This window comes from Balaenoptera physalus (assembly GCF_965194825.1).
Source record: "Balaenoptera physalus genome assembly, chromosome: 9".
In the NCBI taxonomy this organism is placed as follows: domain Eukaryota; kingdom Metazoa; phylum Chordata; class Mammalia; order Artiodactyla; family Balaenopteridae; genus Balaenoptera; species Balaenoptera physalus.
Window position 1 is genome coordinate 96,863,887 of NC_138888.1, and position 22,070 is coordinate 96,885,956.

Below are 22,070 nucleotides of genomic sequence, written 5' to 3' on the forward strand. Positions count from 1 at the left end.
AGTGAATTTTTAGTGACAAGGAGTGGTATAAAATGATTACTATTTGTGTAAATCATAAGGCAAAAAACATGGTAAGCACCAAATTGAAGGTTTTTGGAAAACTAATGATAAAAACTATGGTTCTTATTATATGAGAAAAACTTCTTTTAAATACATGTAGATTCTGGTAAAGATTGTCTTTCACTAATTTATTCTGGTTTTGGAAAGTTGGAATGAGTTTAATACATAAAGTGGTAGAAATGTTTCACATGCTTTGGATACTGAGGATACATTTATTTGAATGTTCCTTCTTGAATTTCTCTCTCCAAAAGTTTGCAGATTTTCTTTTTGGATTTTGAATAATAGACTGACCTTTTCCCAGGAGAAACAGACCAGCCAGGAATCCAGAATTTGTAGGCATCTGGCTCTGGATTAGCTGAGAGAGTTGCGGTTTTATTCAGTTGGAGAGAATTTTGAGTGGGGATGAAAACATCTTTTATCTTTTTTTCTTTATTTTTTTTTACATCAGCTACGTAATAGTTGCATTCATTTAGTTTCCCAGACAGTAAAATTGCTTGATAATTTTGTAGGCTTGATTATGACCCAAGTACAGTAAAGGTTAGGATACTAAGAATGGAAATTCTTTTTCTCAGCTTTGGCTTCCAAAGAAAGCAGAAAGAGTTTACATGAGAATGATTTGCCACGCTCACAGAGTCACTGCATTTGTTCTCATATAATTATTATTTGGAACATCTTTCTAACGGTCTTGATGAGCCTAATATTTCTATTTTCATTGACATTTATTCCAAATATTTTTCTGTATCAGTCATTTCACCTATACTTATGAACAGAGAAAACAATCACAGGCAGTAGGATATTCCCGAACTTTAGAAGACTTGGTGGTTTCTCCTGTCTCCTGAATGAGAAAATGGTTAGCTTCTCGTACCACTGAATTAGATCTTGTAAAGGAAGTAAACATGAATAGGAAGCCAATTCTGTCTTCACAGAGTATAACTTATAGTTATGGAGATAAGACACGAATATAAATAGTCAATAAGATAATGAGGGCAGTGAACTTGGATGGTGCCAAGAGTGATAAAGGCAGTGGAGCTGTCAGGACTCATGGTGTCATTGACTGGTATATGTACAAGGTTAGAGACCAGAGCAAGTATCCAAGGCTACGTCAGAGGTTTTGAGTCTAGGTGACTGATAAACTGTGGTGCTTTCAGGAAGAGGGGGAGCAACATTTCATGAAAGATAAATGAGCTCAGGTTTGAATTTCCTGAGGCTGAAGAACCCTTTGGCCACCCATTCAGAGAGGACTTACGAGTATTGGGCCTCTAAGCTGATTTACCGTAACTTCTTAGTATGTGAAAGAATACATGTAAAAGCTTGGAATATGGAGAGGAATACCATTTCAACCAAATTTAAATGTCATCGCCTTGCTATAATAATGAAACAAGTGTATGTACTTCATTTCCACGTGTAGGTGACTTGGAAGCACCTTCCAACCTAGTTATTTCTGAGCAGACCCATCGTTCTATGAGAGTGAGCTGGACACCTCCTTCTGACAGCGTGGATAGATACAAGGTGGTATACTACCCAGTTTCTGGAGGGAAACGGCAAGAAGTGAGTAGACAACAGCTACAACCCGCTCCTTCCTGGTCCTGAGATTGGGTCCTCCTCCTTAGGGCTCTGAGAGGAACGCTGGGGGGAGGTAGGGGGCAGAACTGAGTCCAAGATGGCGCTCTCCATTTCTTGCTAGGCAAGCACTTCCGTTGGGGCTTAATTAGAGGGAAAGAGCTTTGCTTAATTTCTTATGGTTTTTTAATTAAGTATTTTTAATTGAGGATTAAGAGGATGCTTAATTTATTCATGAGTTTATATTAGAATCACCGAGTAGGAAGAGAACATCGAAGACCTTCTAGTTTTACCCACTAATTTTACAAATAAGGAAACAACAGCTGGGAGAATAAACTGAATGAATTGTCCAAGATCTCATTGTAATCTGGTGGTTTCCAGAAACAGAAGACAATGGTCTCATTAAAACATAATTTCTAAGCTCATTTGTAGTTAACTACTTCACAATTATAGGAGAAGAGAGGGAAGTGATTATAACATAAGTTGTTATTCTTTTTAAAATTTTTCCCCTAGTTTTATGTGAGCCGATTGGAAAGTAGCACAGTACTGAAAGATCTGAAGCCTGAAACTGAGTATGTTGTTAATGTGTATTCTGTGGTAGAAGATGAATACAGTGAGCCTCTGAAGGGCACAGAAAAAACCTGTAAGTCAGATTTTTAAAAAAATCTTCTCATTGTTTTATTTTTTAAGATAAAGAGGTGACAGCCCTTGTGGGATTTTTTGTGTGTTCTTTTTTAAAAAATTTTTATCGAAATGTAGTTGATTTACAGTGTTGTGTTAGTTTCAGGTGCACAGCAAAGTGATTCAGTTATACGTATACATTCTTTTTTAGATTCTTTTCCCTTCTAGGTTATTACCAGATATTGAGTAGAGTTCCCTGTGCTATACAGTAGGTCCTTGTTGGTTATCTATTTTATATATAGTAGTGTGTATATGTTAACCCCAAACTCCTAATTTCTCTGTCCCCCCTACCCCAATCCTCTTTGGTAACCATAAGTTTGTTTTCTATGTCTGTGAGTCTATTTGTGTTTTGTTAAATAAGTTCATTTGTACCGTGTGGGACTTCTGTCAGCCTTCCAAATCATTCCTTTATTCGATATCCATTCAACACATATTTACTGAATGTGTACTTTGTGCAGGTCCTCAATAAATACTCTGTGGTTTTCTGCTTTTACTGGCTGCTCCTGCCATCATGGGACCTGGCTGGGTAGTCATGGTCTGAGATATCTTAGAGGGAAAAGTACCTTTAACAGTTATCCACTTCTTAAGGGAAGATACCATGTGGGGAGTGGGACTCAGATTACCTGGAAGAGCAGCTTGCAGGAGTGACCCAGCTCAGTTCTTCCTGTGGGCAGTGAGAGCTCCCCCTTTTTTTACTGACTCTTTACTGGAGAAGCTCTAATGGCTTTGGCTTTGAGTAGAGCTTTGGGGAACGATGTTCCTCGCTCCTATTCCTGGTAGGGTTTCTGAAGCCATATGAAAATACTCTTTCCTTCTCCCATCTTCGTGGCTGGGCTCCAGGAAGAAGGGAGGCCTCTTACGAGAGGGAGGAGTGGGCGTCACTGCATCGCCTCTACTTACTGCTCAGTCCCTTAGGTCTTTATCTCTTCTCTTAGTTCCCTTTATGTTAGACCGTCAGAGGTGAGAAATAATGTATTTCATAATGCAGGATTAATCTGCTAATTCCTTAAAACTTTAAACTCAATCTTACGACAAAAAAATAGAAAGCTGTGTAGGTGTTAAGTGGAGAGAAGGCAGTAAGCCTTTTACTCTGCCTCGTGGGCTAATCTTCTTTCTGAAGAATCCCCTAAGCTCCACTTATTAATAGATGGCACCCTCATTTAAAATTTTTTAAAAAGAAAATTGAAATGAAATATGATGTTGGCTTTTTATGTATGAAATTTTATGGTTGAAGAATGAAAATGGTCAACTTACAGATGTTCCAGAAAAAGAGACTGAAATCTCAGGAAGTTGGTCTCTGTTTTGGCTTCCACGTGAACTCACTAGAATGCCATTTTACACTTAAACTTCTTTGCTCTATGAAATAGTTATCACATGCAGTCCTAGTATGAGGTGGCGATAAACAATGAGATCGAGCTTTCGCGGGGAGAGGAAAGGGTTATATTAACTCTCATTGATTTCTCACAGCAACCTATTTTCTATTTAGCATATACAAATATCAATAACTAAGTAGGAAACGACTGAAAAATGGGTAGACTGACAAGAACTAGACTGGTGTCTTCTTTTACATTCCAACAGTGCCGGTGCCCGTGGTCAGCCTGAACATTTACGACATTGGCTCGACCACCATGCACGTGCAGTGGCAGCCAGTGGGGGGCGCTACTGGCTACACCTTGTCCTACGAACCCATCAACGCCACAGAGCCGACCAAACCCAAAGAGGTGGGAGGCGTTTGTTTCTTTATTGTTGGGTCTTCCTGGGACTTCAGGGTTGCAGAGTCCCCATTAAGGGGCAGTTACTCACGAACTCATTTATAACTTTACACCCAAAGCAGAAAAACACAAGATTAGATTTGTGACCTGTGACGAATCTTAAAAAAACATCAGCGTGAGAAAGGAAATGCAGGGCAGAGAAATGAAAAATCAAAGTTGTGTGAAAATCTAGCAGTCACCGATTGGTGTAATTTTCCATCCCCTGTTAGTGGAAACGTTTAATTTGAATGTGTTGTCTCCCCTCGGCATGTCCTTCAGCAGATGCGCTTGGAGCCGACAGTGACCAACGTGCAGCTGAGTGACCTCTTCCCCAACACTGAGTACGCGGTCACGGTCCAGGCCTCCCTTCACGACCTCACCAGCGACCCCTTCACTGCGAGGGAGGTCACCTGTAAGACGTCGCCAGTTCTCCTTCTTCCCTTACTGCTGTGAATACAACACGTTCCTTAGGCTTCTTCTTTCACCCAATCGTGCTAACGATAATTTTGATAATCTGTGTGTCAGTTGTAGGGTTATTACTTATGGCAATCTAACTTGAGAATTAAGGTTATTTCTGGACTTATGGCAGCATCTTAAATTGATTGTAAGATTCACATTTCTTTTCCCATATTTTGAGATGTATCTTACAGTCAGTGGTGTCTTACAATTGCTCTTGGCGAGGTGTCAGTCAGGGAATAGAACATAAAATAACGGTGCATCTTACAATCCCTATTGTTGTAGATCCATGAAATCTACATGTTGTTGTAGATCCATGGCATTGGTGAGAAGGGAATGTCGGGTGAGTGTAGTTTTGGAGGAAGATACTAGGTTTAAGATCAAGATGTTCCAAGTTCTTGTTGAAGTAGAAACTATGGCACACATGAATAAGTCTGTTTCTGTTAAGTAAATTAACTCAATCCCCAAACATACTGATCATCTACGACACTCCAGTCCTGCGCTTAGGTGTTGGGAATGTACTGATAAAAATGTAGAGCAGCGTGGAGGACCCGGACCCTTTCGTGGTTTGCACTTCGCTTGTGTGTATTGTTCAGCCCCTTTTGTGTTTCTGGGTTGCTTCACTAGCATTTAGGTGCTTTTCCTTGAAAAGTGACAGTGATTGTTCTTAGGCTCCTGGCCTTACCCAGCCGGTAGTTTTGTTTCATGCTTCTCGAGGTGGGCATGCTGGGATTCTAAGTATGTCTTGGCTTAAATTTTGTGAGTCTCAGACCACATTTCGAAGGAAATTAAGAAGTTGGAAGAAACGTTCAAGGGGGAACGGCATTGAGACAGAAGCATGATGAGGCAGAAAAGAGAAACCCCACAAGGCGAAACAGGATACAGTCACTGACAACAAATAATCGTCTGTCACGTGTCGGATCCAGTCTGGAGCTGGTGGTTTGCGGCAGTGGGTTGACGGCAGGTGGAGAGAGTGGGGAGCCAGCCAGGCGTGGAAACATGTTCTGGGAGTGCTGGGCGAGGGGACCCGAGTCATAGTGGGGTGAAAGACGAATGCGACTATGGATTTGGATGTGGGGCTAGACTGCAGCAGTAGGGCAGGCGAGGGCACAGAGAGGCGCTGAGAGGCGAAAACATTGAAGGGATGGAGGTGCAGAAACATGGAAGTGGAGACAGAGATTCAGGAAGAGAGAGGTACAGACTTGAAAGGAGAGACAAAGGAGGTTGGTGAAAGAGGCAGCTCGCGAGAGTGAGATACGTCTCAAATAACAGGAGAAAATCTCTCCATTAGTTCTCCTCCTCCTTGTCCTTTTTAAGGTAAAGCTTTGTTCGACTTGGTGAAAATTTATCATTTGGATTTTCTTCTAACCGTTTGGGCTCCTGTGGGTTTTCTTGTAAGCTTATTGGTTGCTTAATTTCAGCTTATCTTCATGCTTCACTCTTGTAACCATTTGTTTTTCTATCACGTTCTTCAGGAAGCATGAATCATTTTTTTTTAAATTAATTAATTAATTAATTTATTTTTGGCTGTGTTGGGTCTTCATTTCTGTGCGAGGGCTTTCTCTAGTTGCAGCAAGCGGGGGCCACTCTTCATCGCGGTGCGCGGGCCTCTCACTATCGCGGCCTCTCTTGTTGCGGAGCACAGGCTCCAGACGCGCAGGCTCAGTAGTTGTGGCTCACGGGCCTAGTTGCTCCACGGCATGTGGGATCTTCCCAGTCCAGGGCTCGAACCCGTGTCCCCTGCATTGGCAGGCAGATTCTCAACCACTGCGCCACCAGGGAAGCCCAGCATGACTCATTTTGATTTCTATCTTAACCAATTTAAATATCTGATAAAGACACGTGAGCTGTACATTTATGGTGAATTATGATCTATTATGGCTGAGCAACAAGTAAGAGCTTATTTAAATAGAGTGGGAGAAAGTTAACATATAAATGAGAAGTTAGAGTTGTGATAAAAATTTAAATTTATCCTGTTTTTAAAAAGCCTCCTTAAGAAGAATTCAGCTGTACCTGGTAGAATCAAAGTGCTTTTATCATCATAGCCAGTTTGTTTAGTTACTTTGCTGCACACCTTTAAGTTTTCTCCAAACAACTTCTTGAAAGCTTGTGTGGATGCTTTAGAGCTCTGTGGCTGAGAACCACATCTGGCCCTAATTTCTCATGCATTTCCAGTGCCTTTGCCCAGTCCTCGAGACCTGAAACTCAGAGATGTGACTCACAGCACCATGAACGTCTTATGGGAACCTGCACCTGGAAAAGTGCGTAAATACATTGTTCGCTACAAAACACCAGAAGAGGATGCCAAAGAGGTAGGTTGAGATTAGAAGGGGTCTAGAAATATTTGTTTAGTCCTAGTAGGTTTAGCAGAAGAACCTAAACAAGTATAGCGTGTTTTGAATACTTGTCACTTTATGAACATAGTGTTGGAAACGTTATATATTTACAGAGCACTATTTGAATGTTGATCATATATTGGACTGTCTTGCATTTAGTTTAGAAATGTTCTGCTGTGTGACATTAATCCTGAAAACATCACCCTTTGTAGATAAAGAGTTGTAGAATCTAGATGGCATTTCGCTCTCCTCCAGATGCTTAATATGGTGCTCTGCATTCTACGAATTACTAAAAAATGGCATAATAATGTTTCTAAAAATGAAAGCTAGCCAGGGGATGCGGGAAAGAAGAGGGGGAGTTTGTCAGGGAATGGGAAGATAGGCCACTTGAGCAGGACAGAGAGAAAGTCGGAACATAATGTCAGAGGATTGTCCCTTTGGCTTTGAGCATTTTTGAGGTGATGCTGAGATGAGGAGTTATTTCCATGACAACCCGCTTCAAAGTGGAAGCAAACTGAGGAGCTTCACCGGCGAATGGGTTTAAAACTTACGTTTGCCTGAAGGGGCATTAATGTGAGAATCCCAGAGGCATTTTTGGAAGCTAGAAATCGTTTCTCTAAGCACCCAGTTACAGACTGTGCTGGTCATTTGCATTGCACACAAGCTAATTTATACCTGTGCACACATTCATTTCATTCTGGGTTTCAATGTCAAAAGCAGTACAATGACCAGTGGGTCTAATCAGCTAATGCACAGGAGAATTTTTCTGACAGAAATTGCGCAATGATACAAAGGGAGACGGGGAAGCGGGGGAAACGATTAGGTTGTTTGAATTCCTAGGCAGTCATCGTTTACCAGACACTAGTGCCAGATACAGCTCAGTACATACATTTTTTCCACTTTGGAAACATTTTACATGATCTCCAGTTCCTGGACTCTTATGCAAATTGGAAAACACTGCTGTTTTTTGTACCACAATTCTTATGCTCTTGTGCTGAGAGATATAGCCAACAACAGAGGGCTGTCAAAATTAAACTTTGTAAAAATGGTTCCACTGCTCTATTGTAGGTAGAGGTGGACAGGTCACGGACCAGCACACCTCTTAAAGACCTCATCTCACAAACCCGGTACACAGTCAGCGTGTCTGCGGTATATGATGAGGGGGAGTCTCCCCCAGCGACTGCCCAGGAAACCACTCGTGAGTTGTGCTTACGCTTTACTGATAATTGGAAAACAACACTGCATGCACGTGTCACTGAACTAACTGGGCTATTTCGTTTCTTTAAAAAAACTTTTTTTTTTATTGGTGTAGAGTCGATTTGCAATGTTGTGTTAGTTTCAGGTGTACAGCAAAGTGATTCAGTTATCCACACACACGCACATGTGTATACGTATTCCTTTTCAGATTCTTTTCCCTTATAGGTTATTACAAAATACTGAGTATAGTTCTCTGTTATGTTTGCCAGAATTTAATACTGTTTGGGTTCATAGAGTGTTTTTCACTTATTTTCTTCCCATCTTCTATCTTTATGTCCATTCCTTTTATGATCATTTCTTTCCTATTATTCTACCAGCCACTGTCACTAATTCATCTTCCAGATACTTAACCAGGGTGTGTGTGTGTGTGTGTGTGTGTGTGTGTGTGTGTGTGTGTGTGTGTGTGTAAGGGGGTGGGGAGAAAGCATATGGGACGTTTTCTCTGGAAAGTTATCAATTTTTTTTGAGATCTTACTATATGTAAAGTGCTATCAGGGCTAACAAAATATAAGCATCTTTGCTCTCAGTAGTATTCCATTGTGAAGATAAAAAGTAACGATACATGGGATCACGTAAGGAAGGTGAGGTACATGGCACTCAGAGGAAGGGGAGATTCCACAGCGGGAAGGTGGAAGGATACAGGGCACCTGCAGGGGCCCCACCTTCCCTGCTCCATTCTGGGCCACCTCAAGGGATGTCGCTTTCTCTCCTTCTCATGCTGCTTCCATAGTATTTAACCCAATTATTATTGCCTGTTGGTCTTTTCCTATCTATCCTACTTCCCCCTCGCTCCTTCCTCATGAAGGCACAAACATATTTATTTTGCTCAATTTTGAATCTCCAGTTTCTGACTCGGTGCTCAGCCCATCATTTCCTAATTAAATGGTGGTTAAGAAATTGAGGTCTAGAGCCAGCAGGGTTCCCGAGAAATATAATGGGAGCCACAGAGGTAACTCAAAATTTTCTAGAAAATAGAAAAGGTAAGGAGAAAAATGAATTTTAATAATGTGTTTTATTCAGCCCAGTGTATCTAAAATGTTAGCATTTCAACATTGATCCGTATACTAATTATTTATATTTCACATTTCTTTTCGGTAGTAACGTTTTTGCAATCCGGTGTGTCTTAATTTACACCTTTAGCACATCTCAATTCAGATGCCACATTTCAAATGCTCAGTAGCTACATGTGGCTGGTGCCTGCCATGGTGGACAGCACAGGGAGTCTAGAGAATTTAAATGACTTGCCCGGCCTCGTCCAGGAAGCTAGCGGTGAGGGATCAGTGCTATAGTCCAGAACTTTACCTCCTATCCAGCAACTCCCTCACCAGGGGCTCAGAAGCTTCTCCTTCAGTGCCCAGCTGTCTATACATGATCAAGGCATCTTGTCAAATTTCACAGCCTCCTCCTTAACTCCAGACAGTATCCACTTCTGCTGTTTTCTTACCACGTGAAATCTCTTAGCAACTTTAATAACCTTCTTGGCATCAGTTCTTTCCTGGAAGGGTAGTGGCTAGAGACGAAAATTTGTCCATATGAGCAGGCTGACAGATTTTCATAAATACAACAGGAATTTAAAGGGAAGTAAAGGAAGAGTAAAGGGAAGAAAAAGTCAAGAAGAAAGACGAGTCAAAGCCTGTCATTTAATATACTAAATTAATACTTGTTTTTAATCCTTAAGATTTCCTAAGAACTTTTAGATACATCCAAAATGCACCCTTAATGGTTGGTTTGTTTTGCAGTTGTGCGTGTGAAAGTGGTATTATCTCAATGGGCCTTTTCATTGTAACTCTTAGAAACAAATTTTTGGTGGCTCTGGCTTTTGTGTAGTTGGCTTTGGTTACCAGGAGATGATAGAGAAATAATTGACAATGAAAGCTCAGAACTGGTGTCAGACGTTCCAAATTGCTTGTGCCGCAAACCAGCTGCCGTGCCTCGTCAACAGAAGGGCTCTTAGTTGGGATTTCAGCCATCATCAGCACTGCAGGGCTAGTCCTGCCTGTGAATAGAGCTGATACAGTCAGCTTCACATTGTGTGTCAGGTTAGTGACCTGCCGGAAAAGCTTATGCGCGGATTACTTAGATCATAAGATTTCATGGACCATGAAGGTCCATGAACCCTCTGATATTATGGGCTAAAGTCTGTGCTTCTGTACTGCTGTGCAAAAGAGTCCAGGGTTTTCCGTAGATTCTCAAAAAGCGTGAGGGACAAACGATGAAGAACCACCGTGTTAGAACAGTATGACTAAATGGTACCTTTTAAAAAAAAAAAAATCACCATTTTAATGGACGGGAAGTAGTCTATTATAGCCATAAAATGCCTGCAGTTTTCGGGGCTCTCTCTCATATTTACTTTCAAATGAACTGAATTGGTAAGATACTTGGTTCTAAGCAATGTTGTCAACCAGTTTTCCCATGTCCATTAAAATAGAACAAGGCAGTTTTATTATATTAAGTTTGGGGATCACATCGAAAAACAGTCCTGCCTTTTCTCATGACAGGCACTGTGCCAGCCCCAGCAAACCTACAGATTACTGAAGTAACACCAGAGAGTTTCAGAGGGACTTGGGATCACGGAGCTTCTGATGTGTCTCTCTACAGAATCACCTGGGCACCTTCTGGAAGCACAGATAAGATGGAGGTAGTGTTAACTCTTTTTTTCTCTCTCTCTCTTTTTTTTAGATCGCATTTCATTATAGGGACTCTTGTTTGAAATATGTTATTACCTCTGTTGCCTGAAAAGCATCCTTTCCTACTAGTGACTTTTGAGCTCATGGCATGCCTCAAAGCAGGAGGAATATCTGGCTAAATGTTGTCAACCAACTGCCATGGAGTTCATGATGCACCTGTGACTTAACCTTGTGTGGGTTTGTTGTTTCTTCCTCTTCCCCTAAGACCATCCTAAATGGAGATGAGAATACTTTGCTGTTTGAAAACCTGAACCCGAACACTCTCTATGAAGTTTCTGTTACTGCCATCTATCCTGATGAGTCAGAAAGCGAAGACCTGACTGGCAGCGAGCGCACGTGTAGGTGTTCAGCCTTCAGTAGGACGTTGTTATCTTAAAATGAACAGAATAGAGCTATGCCTATATTCGTAATATTTCCCCATATTCTGTTTTTTGTAGTGCGTTTGATACCCTTAACAACACAAGGTAAGAATTTAATTTGCTGATTGTACGATGACCAAATAATGAATGAATGAATGAAAAATAACACAAAATCCATTGCAAACAGGCCTTCTGCTTTTAAATCGTAAGGTGTCGATTGGGACCTCTTTTAAACAGGTCTTTCTCGAAAAACGTTGCTCTTTGCTACTATGTGTTGAGGAGTCATTTGAGAGTCAATGACCATCATTGACCGTCGGGTCAAATTTAGTTCTAAACCTAGGGGCAAGATGGGAATAAAGACACAGACCTACTAGAGAATGGACTTGAGGATACGGGGAGGGGGAAGGGTAAGCTGTGACAAAGTGAGAGAGTGGCATGGACATATATACACTACCAAATGTAAAATAGATAGCTGGTGGGAAGCAGCCGCATAGCACAGGGAGATCAGCTCGGTGGTTTGTGACTACCTAGAGGGGTGGGAGAGGGAGGGTGGGAGGGAGAGAAACGCAAGAGGGAGGAGATATGGGGACATATGTATATGTATAACTGACTCACTTTGTTATACAGCAGAAACTAACACACCATTGTAAAGCAATTATACTCCAATAAAGATGTTTAAAAAAAAAATTTAGTTCTAAGCCTAGAAGTATACAGCTCTCTTGATTTCCTTGGGAACAGTGCATATTTGTGGGAGAGGCATTCTCCAGTTTGTTTATTCTGTTTCTCAACAATCCTTTTTCAGCTCCGAAAAGTGGCCCACGAAACCTTCAGGTGTACAATGCAACATCTAACAGCTTGACTGTTAAGTGGGATCCTGCTAGTGGTCGTGTGCAGAAATACAGAATCACCTATCAGCCTGCAGCAGGGGAAGGCAGTGAACAGACGGTAATTCATTTGGGAAAAAACGTGACTTTTAGATAAATTCTACCCTCTCCTTCTCAGACTCCTCTCACTCCCAGTGTTTAGTTAGTCACACTTACTGTTTTGAGAGTTGCAAGATTTGCTGTATTGGATGGAATTTTTTGGCTTCATCCCTGACGGAGCCTCACAGCATCAGGCATGTGCCTCAAGGCATTCATGTTTTCCTTAAAAACTATTAGGGGTGGGTCATCCACGGAGATAGCTGGATTTGTGACTCTATTTGTATTTTCATTTCTTACATCTCTAACTTGATCAAGTGTTGAGAGTCTGCTAAACTTCCATTATTCTAATTTTCCTGTGTTTTGCATGTCATAAGGTATCTTCTAGCTCTGATGTTTCTAGATCTGGGTATCTGTTCAGCCTAACTTATACTATTTATCACTTTTATATTTATCCAAGTGGAGGTTCCTGAGAAGGACTGTGGGACTCTAAACTCGGCCTTCATCTTCGTTTTCTTCCCAGCCTTCCCGTATTTAACAGACCCCTTGTCCATTTACCTTGCTTACTTTAGTTGTCTGTCTTTGAATCTTCTTCAGCTTTGTTTTATGAAATGTGTGACCAGAACTGCACACATTACCCTGGGTCAGGAAGCAGCACGATTTTTACACAGATAGGGCGACGCTTTCTGATTTATTTCAAATACCTCTTTTGGTGAGGTCTAACATTTTGTTGACTGTTGGGGGCTGTGATTTTTCCTCATGTTGCCTTAGATAGAGTGAGTTATTAACTTTGAATTGTCTGACTCTCTGAGCTCCAGCAAATGGGTCATACCTCTTCCCAGTTTAGAGGCGTTAGCAGAGGTAGATGCTGGCAGTGGTTAAAGGTCTCTGAACCTGCGCAGTAAGTGGGTTTAGCTGAACTAGTGCTCTTGTGAGCTGCTCTGTTGAGGTTTCCATAGATCTAGACTTAGGTAGTGTGATACATTTGGACTAAGAATTTCTTATAGTTTATCAATAGTAAACTAAATACCAAGTGTCATCAACTGGCTTTTATATAAAATGAGACACATCTGATGGACTGATATTTTAATGGCAGAAACAGAACTTTCGTCTGTGCCAGGCCAGATTTAGGCAACGCTTGTCCTTAGCATTTCTGTTCTTGGTGGTACTGACCATCCAAATGCTGCCCTGGGTCTCTTTTTCCTGTCTCTCAGCTGTTTGTTATAATTAGAAGGAGTCTCATAAACGTATCCTCTGTACAGTATTAGCTGATAATCCCTTAAGGTCTGTTATTCTTAAGGATATTTGCATTTTAATGCTAGTCTGCGAAATAATCAAAGTAATGAATCACCGATGCTGGCATATTTTGGAGAGCTGGATGGGGGAAGCAGGCACACACCATTCCGCTTCCTCATGAGGCTAGTTCTACTAAGCGGATGCTTTCAGATTTGTTAAGTATCAAATACGTCGATACTTTGTTCTCATAACCTCAAATACTAAATCTGTTAGAATTAGCCACTGTGGTCCAATTTGCCCGTATTGAGGAGGAGTACAGCGATTCACTGAGGTTTTCTCTGAAACGCAGACTGCTTGAGTGGATGCGTGCTAAGTGGGAAACATCTGGACCAGCCATCCACATGTGGATTCGCGGGCGCCATGCCACTTTCATGCGATTTTAATTAGTATGGCATAAACATCTGAATCTGGTAGACCGTTAACAAATCATACAAATTTCCTTTCAGCAAGATAACTAGATGGCCTTAAGCAATGAATTAAAACCTTCAAACTCTGTAATCAGAGGATATTGAAAAAGCTTCATCCCACAAGGCTGGAATCCTGAGTGTGGCCTGGCAGAGGGTCCCGTCACGTAGTTTACACAGCTCATGCTGTTAGAGGGGCAGTTTTTGAGGGGGAAAACCGAAAGCTTTAGCTCTTTTGCTGAATCATTTTAATATGTTTCTTAAGCAAATAAAAAAACATCTGTAAAAAGGTAAGAATAACACTTAATGGTGCAGAGCCTCTACTATCGTGCAATTCTTTGCTATCTTAAAGTTCCTTTGCAGCTCACTTATGATTAATGCCTTTTTGGGGAAGAGATCTGTGAAATGTGTTTTGGATGAAATTGCACAGCGCTGGCGGCCAGCAAGTTGAAATATCTTTCTTAAGGTCACCAGTTTAAGGCTTAAAATCCTTTTTTATGATTGAAAGTGCATATTTTACATTTAAAATTATACCCTAAGATATATTTTCAGCTTTCACTGTGGGACCTGTTTCCAGATCTTGGCAAAGGTCTCAAATAGCTCCCCTGTAGAAAGAGCTTTTTCTAACAGATCAGTGAGATGGAGAGCGCAAGACTCACACTTATCCCTGTTTTACTCAAGACCACGATAGGAGGACGGCAAAACAGCGTGCTCCTGCAGAAGCTGAAGCCTGACACTCCTTACACCATCACTGTGTCCTCCCTGTATCCAGACGGTGAAGGCGGTCGCATGACAGGAAGGGGCAAGACCAGTAAGTGAACCCAGACTCCCACGGCTCTTTACATAACGTTCGTGGGGATGGAATCACATCTTCCTCTGGAAACCCTGGGGTGACACAGCCTTTTGCTAATCTTTTAAAAGCCGTTGTTAATAATGATCTTAATTGTTTTCAATATCCTTACTTGGAGTCATCTGTCTCTGTTCAAGGAGAAAGACGTTTATTACTTTCTAGGATAAGACAAACAAAAACCGCTCAGGGGCCAAAATCTCTCTGGAGAGATGAGACATGTGTCAGATGATCACAGACATTCTTTTACTTATTCAGGACTTCAACAAATGTTTGTGGGGTGGGGAGACATCAGGGAACCTGTGTTTTGTGAGTGCTGGGTTGTTAGGACCGCACTGTGATGGGCTTTCCGTGCATTTCAGAGCCTTTGAATACTGTGAGGAACCTCAGAGTGTACGACCCTTCCACCAGCACTTTGAACGTTCGCTGGGACCATGCAGAGGGCAATCCTCGCCAGTACAAGCTCCTCTACGCACCCACAGCAGGCGGTCCGGAGGAACTGGTACTTATTTCCTGTAGGGAAAAAAGCATGTTTGTTTTAGCTGTAGCCGAATGATTGCAAAGTGGAGCTAAAGAGATAACCAATTTACCTTAGTGCTGAAGAAGTTCATATTCATTTAGTAGGACTTGACAGAGGGCGGTAGGTTGGTGTCTTGTGCCTGGGTGATCAGGGAGTTTTTGCGGGGGATTGGGGCTAGGGGAAGTAATCCTTCCAGGGAGTTCTGAGAGGGAGCCTGGGGTGAGTGTAGAGAAGTCTTTCTTCAGAGACTCTTATAACAGTTCGTCTGGGGGCACGTCGTTACATCCCGATATTACAGAACTTGCTTCTTGACTTGGTCTTGAGTTAATATTTTGAGTATTATATTATTCGAAGTATTATTTCTTTGACAAGTTTTTCAAATCAGATACTTTACATTTTATTAAAATCTTTAGGTACCAATCCCTGGGAATACCAATTATGCCATTCTTAGGAATCTGCAGCCAGATACCTCATACACTGTTACAGTCGTTCCTGTTTATTCTGAAGGTGATGGAGGACGCATATCAGATACTGGAAGGACGTGTAAGTAAGAAGGCAGAAAAATATAGCTTTTTTGTGATACGCTTTGCTTTTCCGTGTGAAGGCCATATAGGCCCCCTGAAGAAAATTTGGAAAATTCATGATAGAACAAAAACATAAAAATTACCCATAGTTTACCATCCAAACACCACCAACTGTTAATATTTTAGTGTATGAAATAAAAAGTTATAATGGCATTCTTCTTCTGAAATGATAATTTCAGGATTTATAAATGTGTATGTAATCACCAGTATTCTGTTTCACTCACAAAAGTTCATGAGCTTTGTTTTGTGCCTTATAAATTTGTGTGAAGCAGTGTTTTGTAATTGGCTTGCGTAGTGTCGATTGTTGAAATCTGTTCATCACATTACTTGATCGCACATTTCTCTGGTTTGCTGATGAAGTGCTTTTTGGCGCTGAAAATCCGTGTGCTTTCATTTGCCATTAACATCTTGAGAAAGCAGCGTATAGTGGTTTTACAATTCTTTCTAGTACTGCTTAAAGGCTTTGGGGCATACCTATAAATATTTCTTTGGCTTTAAAAATACACTTGCTGCTGGCTAAAAGAGAGCAAATACAGATGACTTCTTTTGGCAAAAGATTAGCGGTCTGGAAAGATGATGTTATTGGCTAAACTAGAGTTTGGGGTTAATACATGGATTTAATTTGCATGTTTTCTAAGTCCCTATTGGGGCAGGTAACTGAGAACTGAGTGTATCTTTTCTCCCTCCTTTTGCCTTTTCTTTTAATCACAGAAGACATTCAGTATCTATTTGTTGAATGAGAAGGAATGAATGGGTGAATGTAGCTGATGGAATTAGATGGCTTCATCGGTGTTGTCAGTTTTCACCTAGAAGGCAGAGCTATAAAATCCTCTGTCTCTCCATTACCTGTGTTGGAAAACTGAAGCATCTTGTCCCTTGCCCCTTGTTCTTTCGTGGCCAACCCAGTGCTATCATTGTGCTTTCACTAGCTTGTTTTTATTGGCAACAACTTTGCTTCCATATAGACCAAGGACATAGTTGGCTAATTTTGACTACATTTGGATTTGCAGAATTTTAATCTGCTTTTGTGTGTAGATAATTAGAAGTTTAAGGAGGACAGTATTTTATCCTGTTACAGAGTAGAAGTTTTGGAGAAGTGATAGCAAAAGCTTGACATATATAAACAGATGTAAGAAATATGTGTTGGCTTTTCTTTCCTCAGTGGTGAGAGGGCTGGCAAGAAACGTCCAAGTGTACAATCCAACGCCAAACAGCCTGGACGTTCGCTGGGACTCGGCGCCTGGGCCGGTGCAGCAGTACCGCGTCGTGTATTCGCCCCTGGCTGGCCAGAGACCCTCGGAATCTGTAAGTCATGCTGTCGTCGTAGAGCTCGACAGAAGAATGCTGTAGATTTTACTGTGCCTCCTGCTCTAGTTGCTGGCCCAGAACAATAAGTCAGTTGGTGTGGCACCGGGTCTCCTGGAAACTTCCTTTCCTGATGAGCTTAGTCTCAAGTTTGTGTCCTGTTTGGTTGCCTGTGAGGATGCAAGCCACGGGCATGCCCTTGTGTAAGGCTTAAATGATTGCTTTTGATGAATTAAAGTAGGTGTATTAACGATAGGGTAAGTTAGCAAAAATGAATTTTGGAAAAATACAAATTAGCTATATAAGTTAAAAGCCCCAGTAGTGAATGCAAATCATTGCTAGACCTCGTCAGTATGGGCTTTTGTTGTAACATACACGTCTTTGTTATGAAAATACCTTAAAGTTTGCGTTCATTGGCTCTTAACAGGTTGCCCAATCTATCTTCAATTCATAGTACTATGCAGTTTTCTAAGTAGATTAATAATTTTGAGATCAGAAACTACTAATTTGACAAGGGATAGAACACCTATGGGAAAGTCAATTTATAGACTAATTTAATTTACAAGTCTTTAGCAAAATAGACAATGACGACGAACAAAGGTAAACAAATGAGGAGAGATAGATGTGCTCTGTAAGAGTATTGATTTGTATGTCCCTGTGTATGGTAGGACACATTCAGACAGTACTGCCCTTATCTATTGCAGGGAGTAGCTCTCTGTTTTACCAGTGTGTGTGTGTGTGTGTGTGTGTGTGTGTGTGTGTGTGTGTGTGTGGTCCCTTTTATGTGTATCTAACATTCGGGATGCTTTTGGGTAACTGTCATGAGCCCTGGATGTTGTATTTGAGAACCTTTATAATGAACACAAATGGGAGATAGTTGAAGTCACTAAGGGTCAAGTATGAACTAACTTCTTTTGGAGAGGAAATTTCTGAGGATAAATTGCATTTAACAGTGTGGCTTGGGCAGGTCTCATGAGGTAGCACAGAAGCTGGTTTCTGCTGTGCTGGGCTCAGCCTTTTACTGTAAACATTATCATGCCGACTAATAAAAGACTCGGTAGGCATTTGGGTTGTGGTCAAGCAGAATCTGGCGTGTCCTCCCCTCCAGATCGTGGTGCCGGGAAACACGCGCACGGTGCACTTGGAGCGGCTGATTCCGGACACACCCTATTCCGTGAACATCGTTGCCCTCTACCCGGACGCGGAGGGGAATCCCAGCCCTGCCCAGGGCCGCACGTGTGAGGCGGAAATCCTTTCTCCACCGTGTTCCCTTGTGACTTGGGGCGGGAGGCCTGGGGGGTGGGTGGTGAGTGAGGGGTGTGGGGAATCGCCTCTACCTTGCGCAGGTGAGGGGAGCGCTGGATTGCCCACAGTCACGTTCAGCCTGGAGCCTTGGGCCCATGACTGCCCTCCCAGCTGAGTGATGTCGTTAGGCCGTTTTCTCATCTGGGACCCCAGTTAAGGAGGGGTTTCTTCCCTTCTTCTGCCTGCGGTGGGTCTTCTCACCAACTGGGCACTTTGGAAGTGTTAGGGCGCGGCCTCTCTGTTTCATTAAACAGGAGGTGCTTATAGCAGTTAAAATAATCCCTTTCTCTCCTAGTCTGTACTTTCAGGTTCAAACCTGGCTCTCTGTCACTGGAAGCTCTCTGTCTCTGTCACATGTAATCGTAGCTCTGAATGCAGCACTTTCTACTGTTTATGGTTTCACATTAGAGCCGTACATGTGTATTTCATCATAAGGGAGTGGGCAACCCAGAGAGTGGTGAAGTACCGGGGTACAGTTACTCTGCCCTGGGTTCCATTCTTTCATAGCCCTCCCTCCACCCCTGTGTCCACTATGGTCACAGACAGGAAACCAACTCTGTTGTATTTATTTATTTAGTACCACGAAGTGGACCAAGAAATCTGAGAGTCTTTGGGGAGACAACCAACAGCCTCTCGGTAGCCTGGGACCACGCTGATGGGCCAGTTCAGCAATACAGGATCATTTATTCTCCCACCGTTGGGGACCCAATCGATGAATACGTGAGTCTGTCACTCTTTCATCTGAGCGTTTTGTAATCTCTCACCTGGTTGGAGGGTGAAAGGAAGCTTTCTTCTTTAGGAAGTGCTGTGATTACAGTTGAGTCTTTCTCTGATGTGATATTGGGGCCACCTGCACAATCAGTATCTTTGGGCTCATTTCTCTTCTACGCACAGGTTGAAAAATTATCTTATCTCATAAAAATGTGTATTTCTAACTATCTAATTATACCATAGGAACTGAGTCGGTGAAACATGGTACCTATTATTCTGAGCTACCTAACTTAATGTTCGAGTTATGTGACTCTCTAAATCTTAACCTTTCTTGACATACAATTCCTCCACAAGGTCTCCCTTCAATACTCCAGGGCTAATCAAGCTCTCTTTGGTCTGAATTTAACATTTTTGGGTACACTTTGGTTTTGGAGTATACATACTCTCATATTAGCTTTAAACTTTTTGAGTGTCATATTTTGTCACTCCAGAACCAGATTCAAGTTTCTTCTAACTTCCTCCTAGCCCTCAGTATGTACATCCATCCGTTATGGATGGAAGAACTCACGACTTTCTTTAAAGGCTAGTGATTCATTGATGTGATAGTTTAGTAGACTCTTACACAGAATGTTGATTGTAAGGCAGTGAGGTCTGTGGTTTGCAGCCATTTTGCCACATACATCCTCTCTGATGGTTCTCCCTTCATTATCCCCATGTTGTAAAATATGATATCTACTTGAACTTGATATATTAGGCTTTAATTCAAGCCCCTATTTTTATTAATCAGAAACCCATGTAACTGCCATTTAAGAGTTTCTGATCAAGATGGGGTAAGCGGTATTACCACACTTAGTTTGCCAAAGCAGAGAAGCTCCTGCTTTAGTGTTTATTCAGCCTTGCCATGGACAAATACGCAATTTCCCGTCACTTTCTGAAAACATGAAAAACGTAATTTCCCTCCCAATTCACCATTTGGAATTAGGGGACTCCGTGCTGGAATTCATGGTTTAAGTGATCCCTGCTTTTTGTAGAAGCAAAGCATAGAGTTGGAAGAGAGACTGAGAGGTCTGTCTGGTTCATTTGCTCTTCGTGGGGGCAGCTGAATGTATTTTCCATTTCCTCTTTTTCCCCTAATTAATATTAGCAAAACTGATACTTTTTTTAATATAAATTTATTTATTTTATGTTTGGCTGCGCTGGGTCTCCGTTGCTGCACGCGGGCTTTCTCTAGTTGCAGCAAGTGGAGGCTACTCTTCATTGCGGTGCGTGGGCTTCTCACTGTGGTGACTTCTCGTTGTGGAGCGCAGGCTCAGTAGTTGTGGCTCGCAGGGTCAGTAGTTGTGGCACACGGGCTTAGTTGCTCCGCGGCACATGGGATCTTCCCGGACCAGGGCTCGAACCCGTGTCCCCTGCATTGGCAGGCAGATTCTCAACCACTGCGCCACCAGGGAAGCCAAAACTGATGCTCTTGAAGACAGAAACTGAGTCCGCTTTTGCTCCCCAGTGGGTTCCCAGTGGCTGGTACCACACCTGGCCCACGGTGGGCGCAGGGTGCATATTTGTGGGAGGAGCACCACGAAACTGACACACATGGCGGAGCGGGGAAGGAGGGGAGCACAGTCACGTGTGTGGAGGTGCTGTACGAGATACTGCCTTTCATCCTCACGGCTTCCATCCTTCTGAGACGCTGAGACACAAGACTGGGAGGTGGCTGATGCGGGATTTGAGCTGAGACCTGCCTGACTCTAAAACCATTTCCCGTGCCGCACAGTGGTAGACAGTTTGCCTCGCCTTGAGCATTGTGCAAGAAAAAGAAACCGTGAAGAAAACATTACCGTTTATGGGGATGCATACAAAAGTATTGATCTGGAAGTCCTCTAGCCGATGATAACTTCATAATTTAACTTCCCCTGCAGACCACTGTCCCAGGCAGAAGAAACAATGTAATGCTACAGCCCCTGCAATCTGATACCCCATATAAAATTACTGTTATTGCTGTTTATGAAGATGGAGATGGTACCCATTTGACAGGAAATGGAAGAACTGGTAAATGTCTTAAACCTTTTATAATCTTTAAACTTGGTAGTATTTGAGTATATACATCTCAGACACTCCATTGATACTGCATTAACATTTGTATTAGATATTGAATTTTGTCAGAATGATGTGACAGCGGAATGTGTTATTAACTTTTTAAAGGTCCACTGAAAGAAGGAAAATGAGACACAAATCTGCATATTTTGCTTTGCTTGAGATAGTTTTATTCTTTGGAAAACCACTGGTTAGTCACTGAATAATGTTTTAGTTTGTGTGGTATCAGTTAAGGCTGTAGCTGTTAACTCAGTCAATTAAGTGTCAGCAAAAAAGACCCCATCACCATAGAATCTTAAGTCATGAAAAAGAAGCAAGATGATTAGTAATCATCCTCTGTCTTTACAAATTTAGCTTTTTTTTAAAAAAATATTTTTTCTATTGTACTAATGGATTACCAGGATTCAGGCCCCTTTTCTAGCCTGCGTGGGTGGCAGTTTCTTATGGTTTAGATCAAAAGTCCTCTAATTTGGTTGCTGGAATCATCTGAAGACCTTTAAAAAGGCTTACGCCTGGGCGCCACCCCGAGAGATACTGATGTTAATGGTCTAGACGTGGTCCAGACCTGCCGAAGTTCTAGTGTGCAGGCAAAGTTGAGAGTCCCTGGCTGAGCGTGAAGGTGGGCTGGGCCATGGGTCCACTGGGTTCCGTTACTGGGAGACATGGGTAAGACACTTTTCCACTTCGTTCAGCCAAAATCCACTTAAGTCACATGATTTCAGGCTCCTTGCTACACTTAATTGCCCAAACTCTTTTTCTACTTAAATGATCTTGACAACATTACAGGATTTGGGAGAGGTAACATCTGAAAACTCCTGAGAGAAAAGCAGGACCAGAGTGTTTCAGCTCAGTCTTTGGAGGCCAGGAATTTGTATATTTATTGACACCTGTTGTCTACAGGACTGAGTCAACAGAGACTCCATGTAGCGACTCAAGATGA

At 42.0% G+C, this 22,070-nt stretch overlaps 1 protein-coding gene across 4 annotated transcripts in view; it reads left to right on the top strand.

Moving 5' to 3' along the window:
• The window catches only part of COL12A1 (collagen type XII alpha 1 chain), a 116,735-nt gene that overhangs the window by 48,306 nt on the left and 46,359 nt on the right, over positions 1-22,070 (top strand). For 3 of the 4 annotated variants that reach the window (XM_082475718.1, XM_082475720.1, XM_082475721.1), the window contains 17 exons: positions 1,469-1,608; positions 2,134-2,263; positions 3,880-4,022; positions 4,335-4,464; positions 6,684-6,820; positions 7,913-8,042; positions 10,600-10,739; positions 10,994-11,126; positions 11,226-11,252; positions 11,950-12,092; positions 14,449-14,578; positions 14,977-15,116; positions 15,548-15,677; positions 16,881-17,023; positions 18,132-18,261; positions 18,906-19,048; positions 20,956-21,085. In XM_082475718.1, coding sequence (XP_082331844.1) covers positions 1,469-1,608; positions 2,134-2,263; positions 3,880-4,022; positions 4,335-4,464; positions 6,684-6,820; positions 7,913-8,042; positions 10,600-10,739; positions 10,994-11,126; positions 11,226-11,252; positions 11,950-12,092; positions 14,449-14,578; positions 14,977-15,116; positions 15,548-15,677; positions 16,881-17,023; positions 18,132-18,261; positions 18,906-19,048; positions 20,956-21,085 — 2,199 coding nt within the window. The remainder of the gene's footprint in view (positions 1-1,468; positions 1,609-2,133; positions 2,264-3,879; positions 4,023-4,334; positions 4,465-6,683; positions 6,821-7,912; positions 8,043-10,599; positions 10,740-10,993; positions 11,127-11,225; positions 11,253-11,949; positions 12,093-14,448; positions 14,579-14,976; positions 15,117-15,547; positions 15,678-16,880; positions 17,024-18,131; positions 18,262-18,905; positions 19,049-20,955; positions 21,086-22,070) is intronic. The other variant, XM_082475719.1, reaches the window with a different exon arrangement.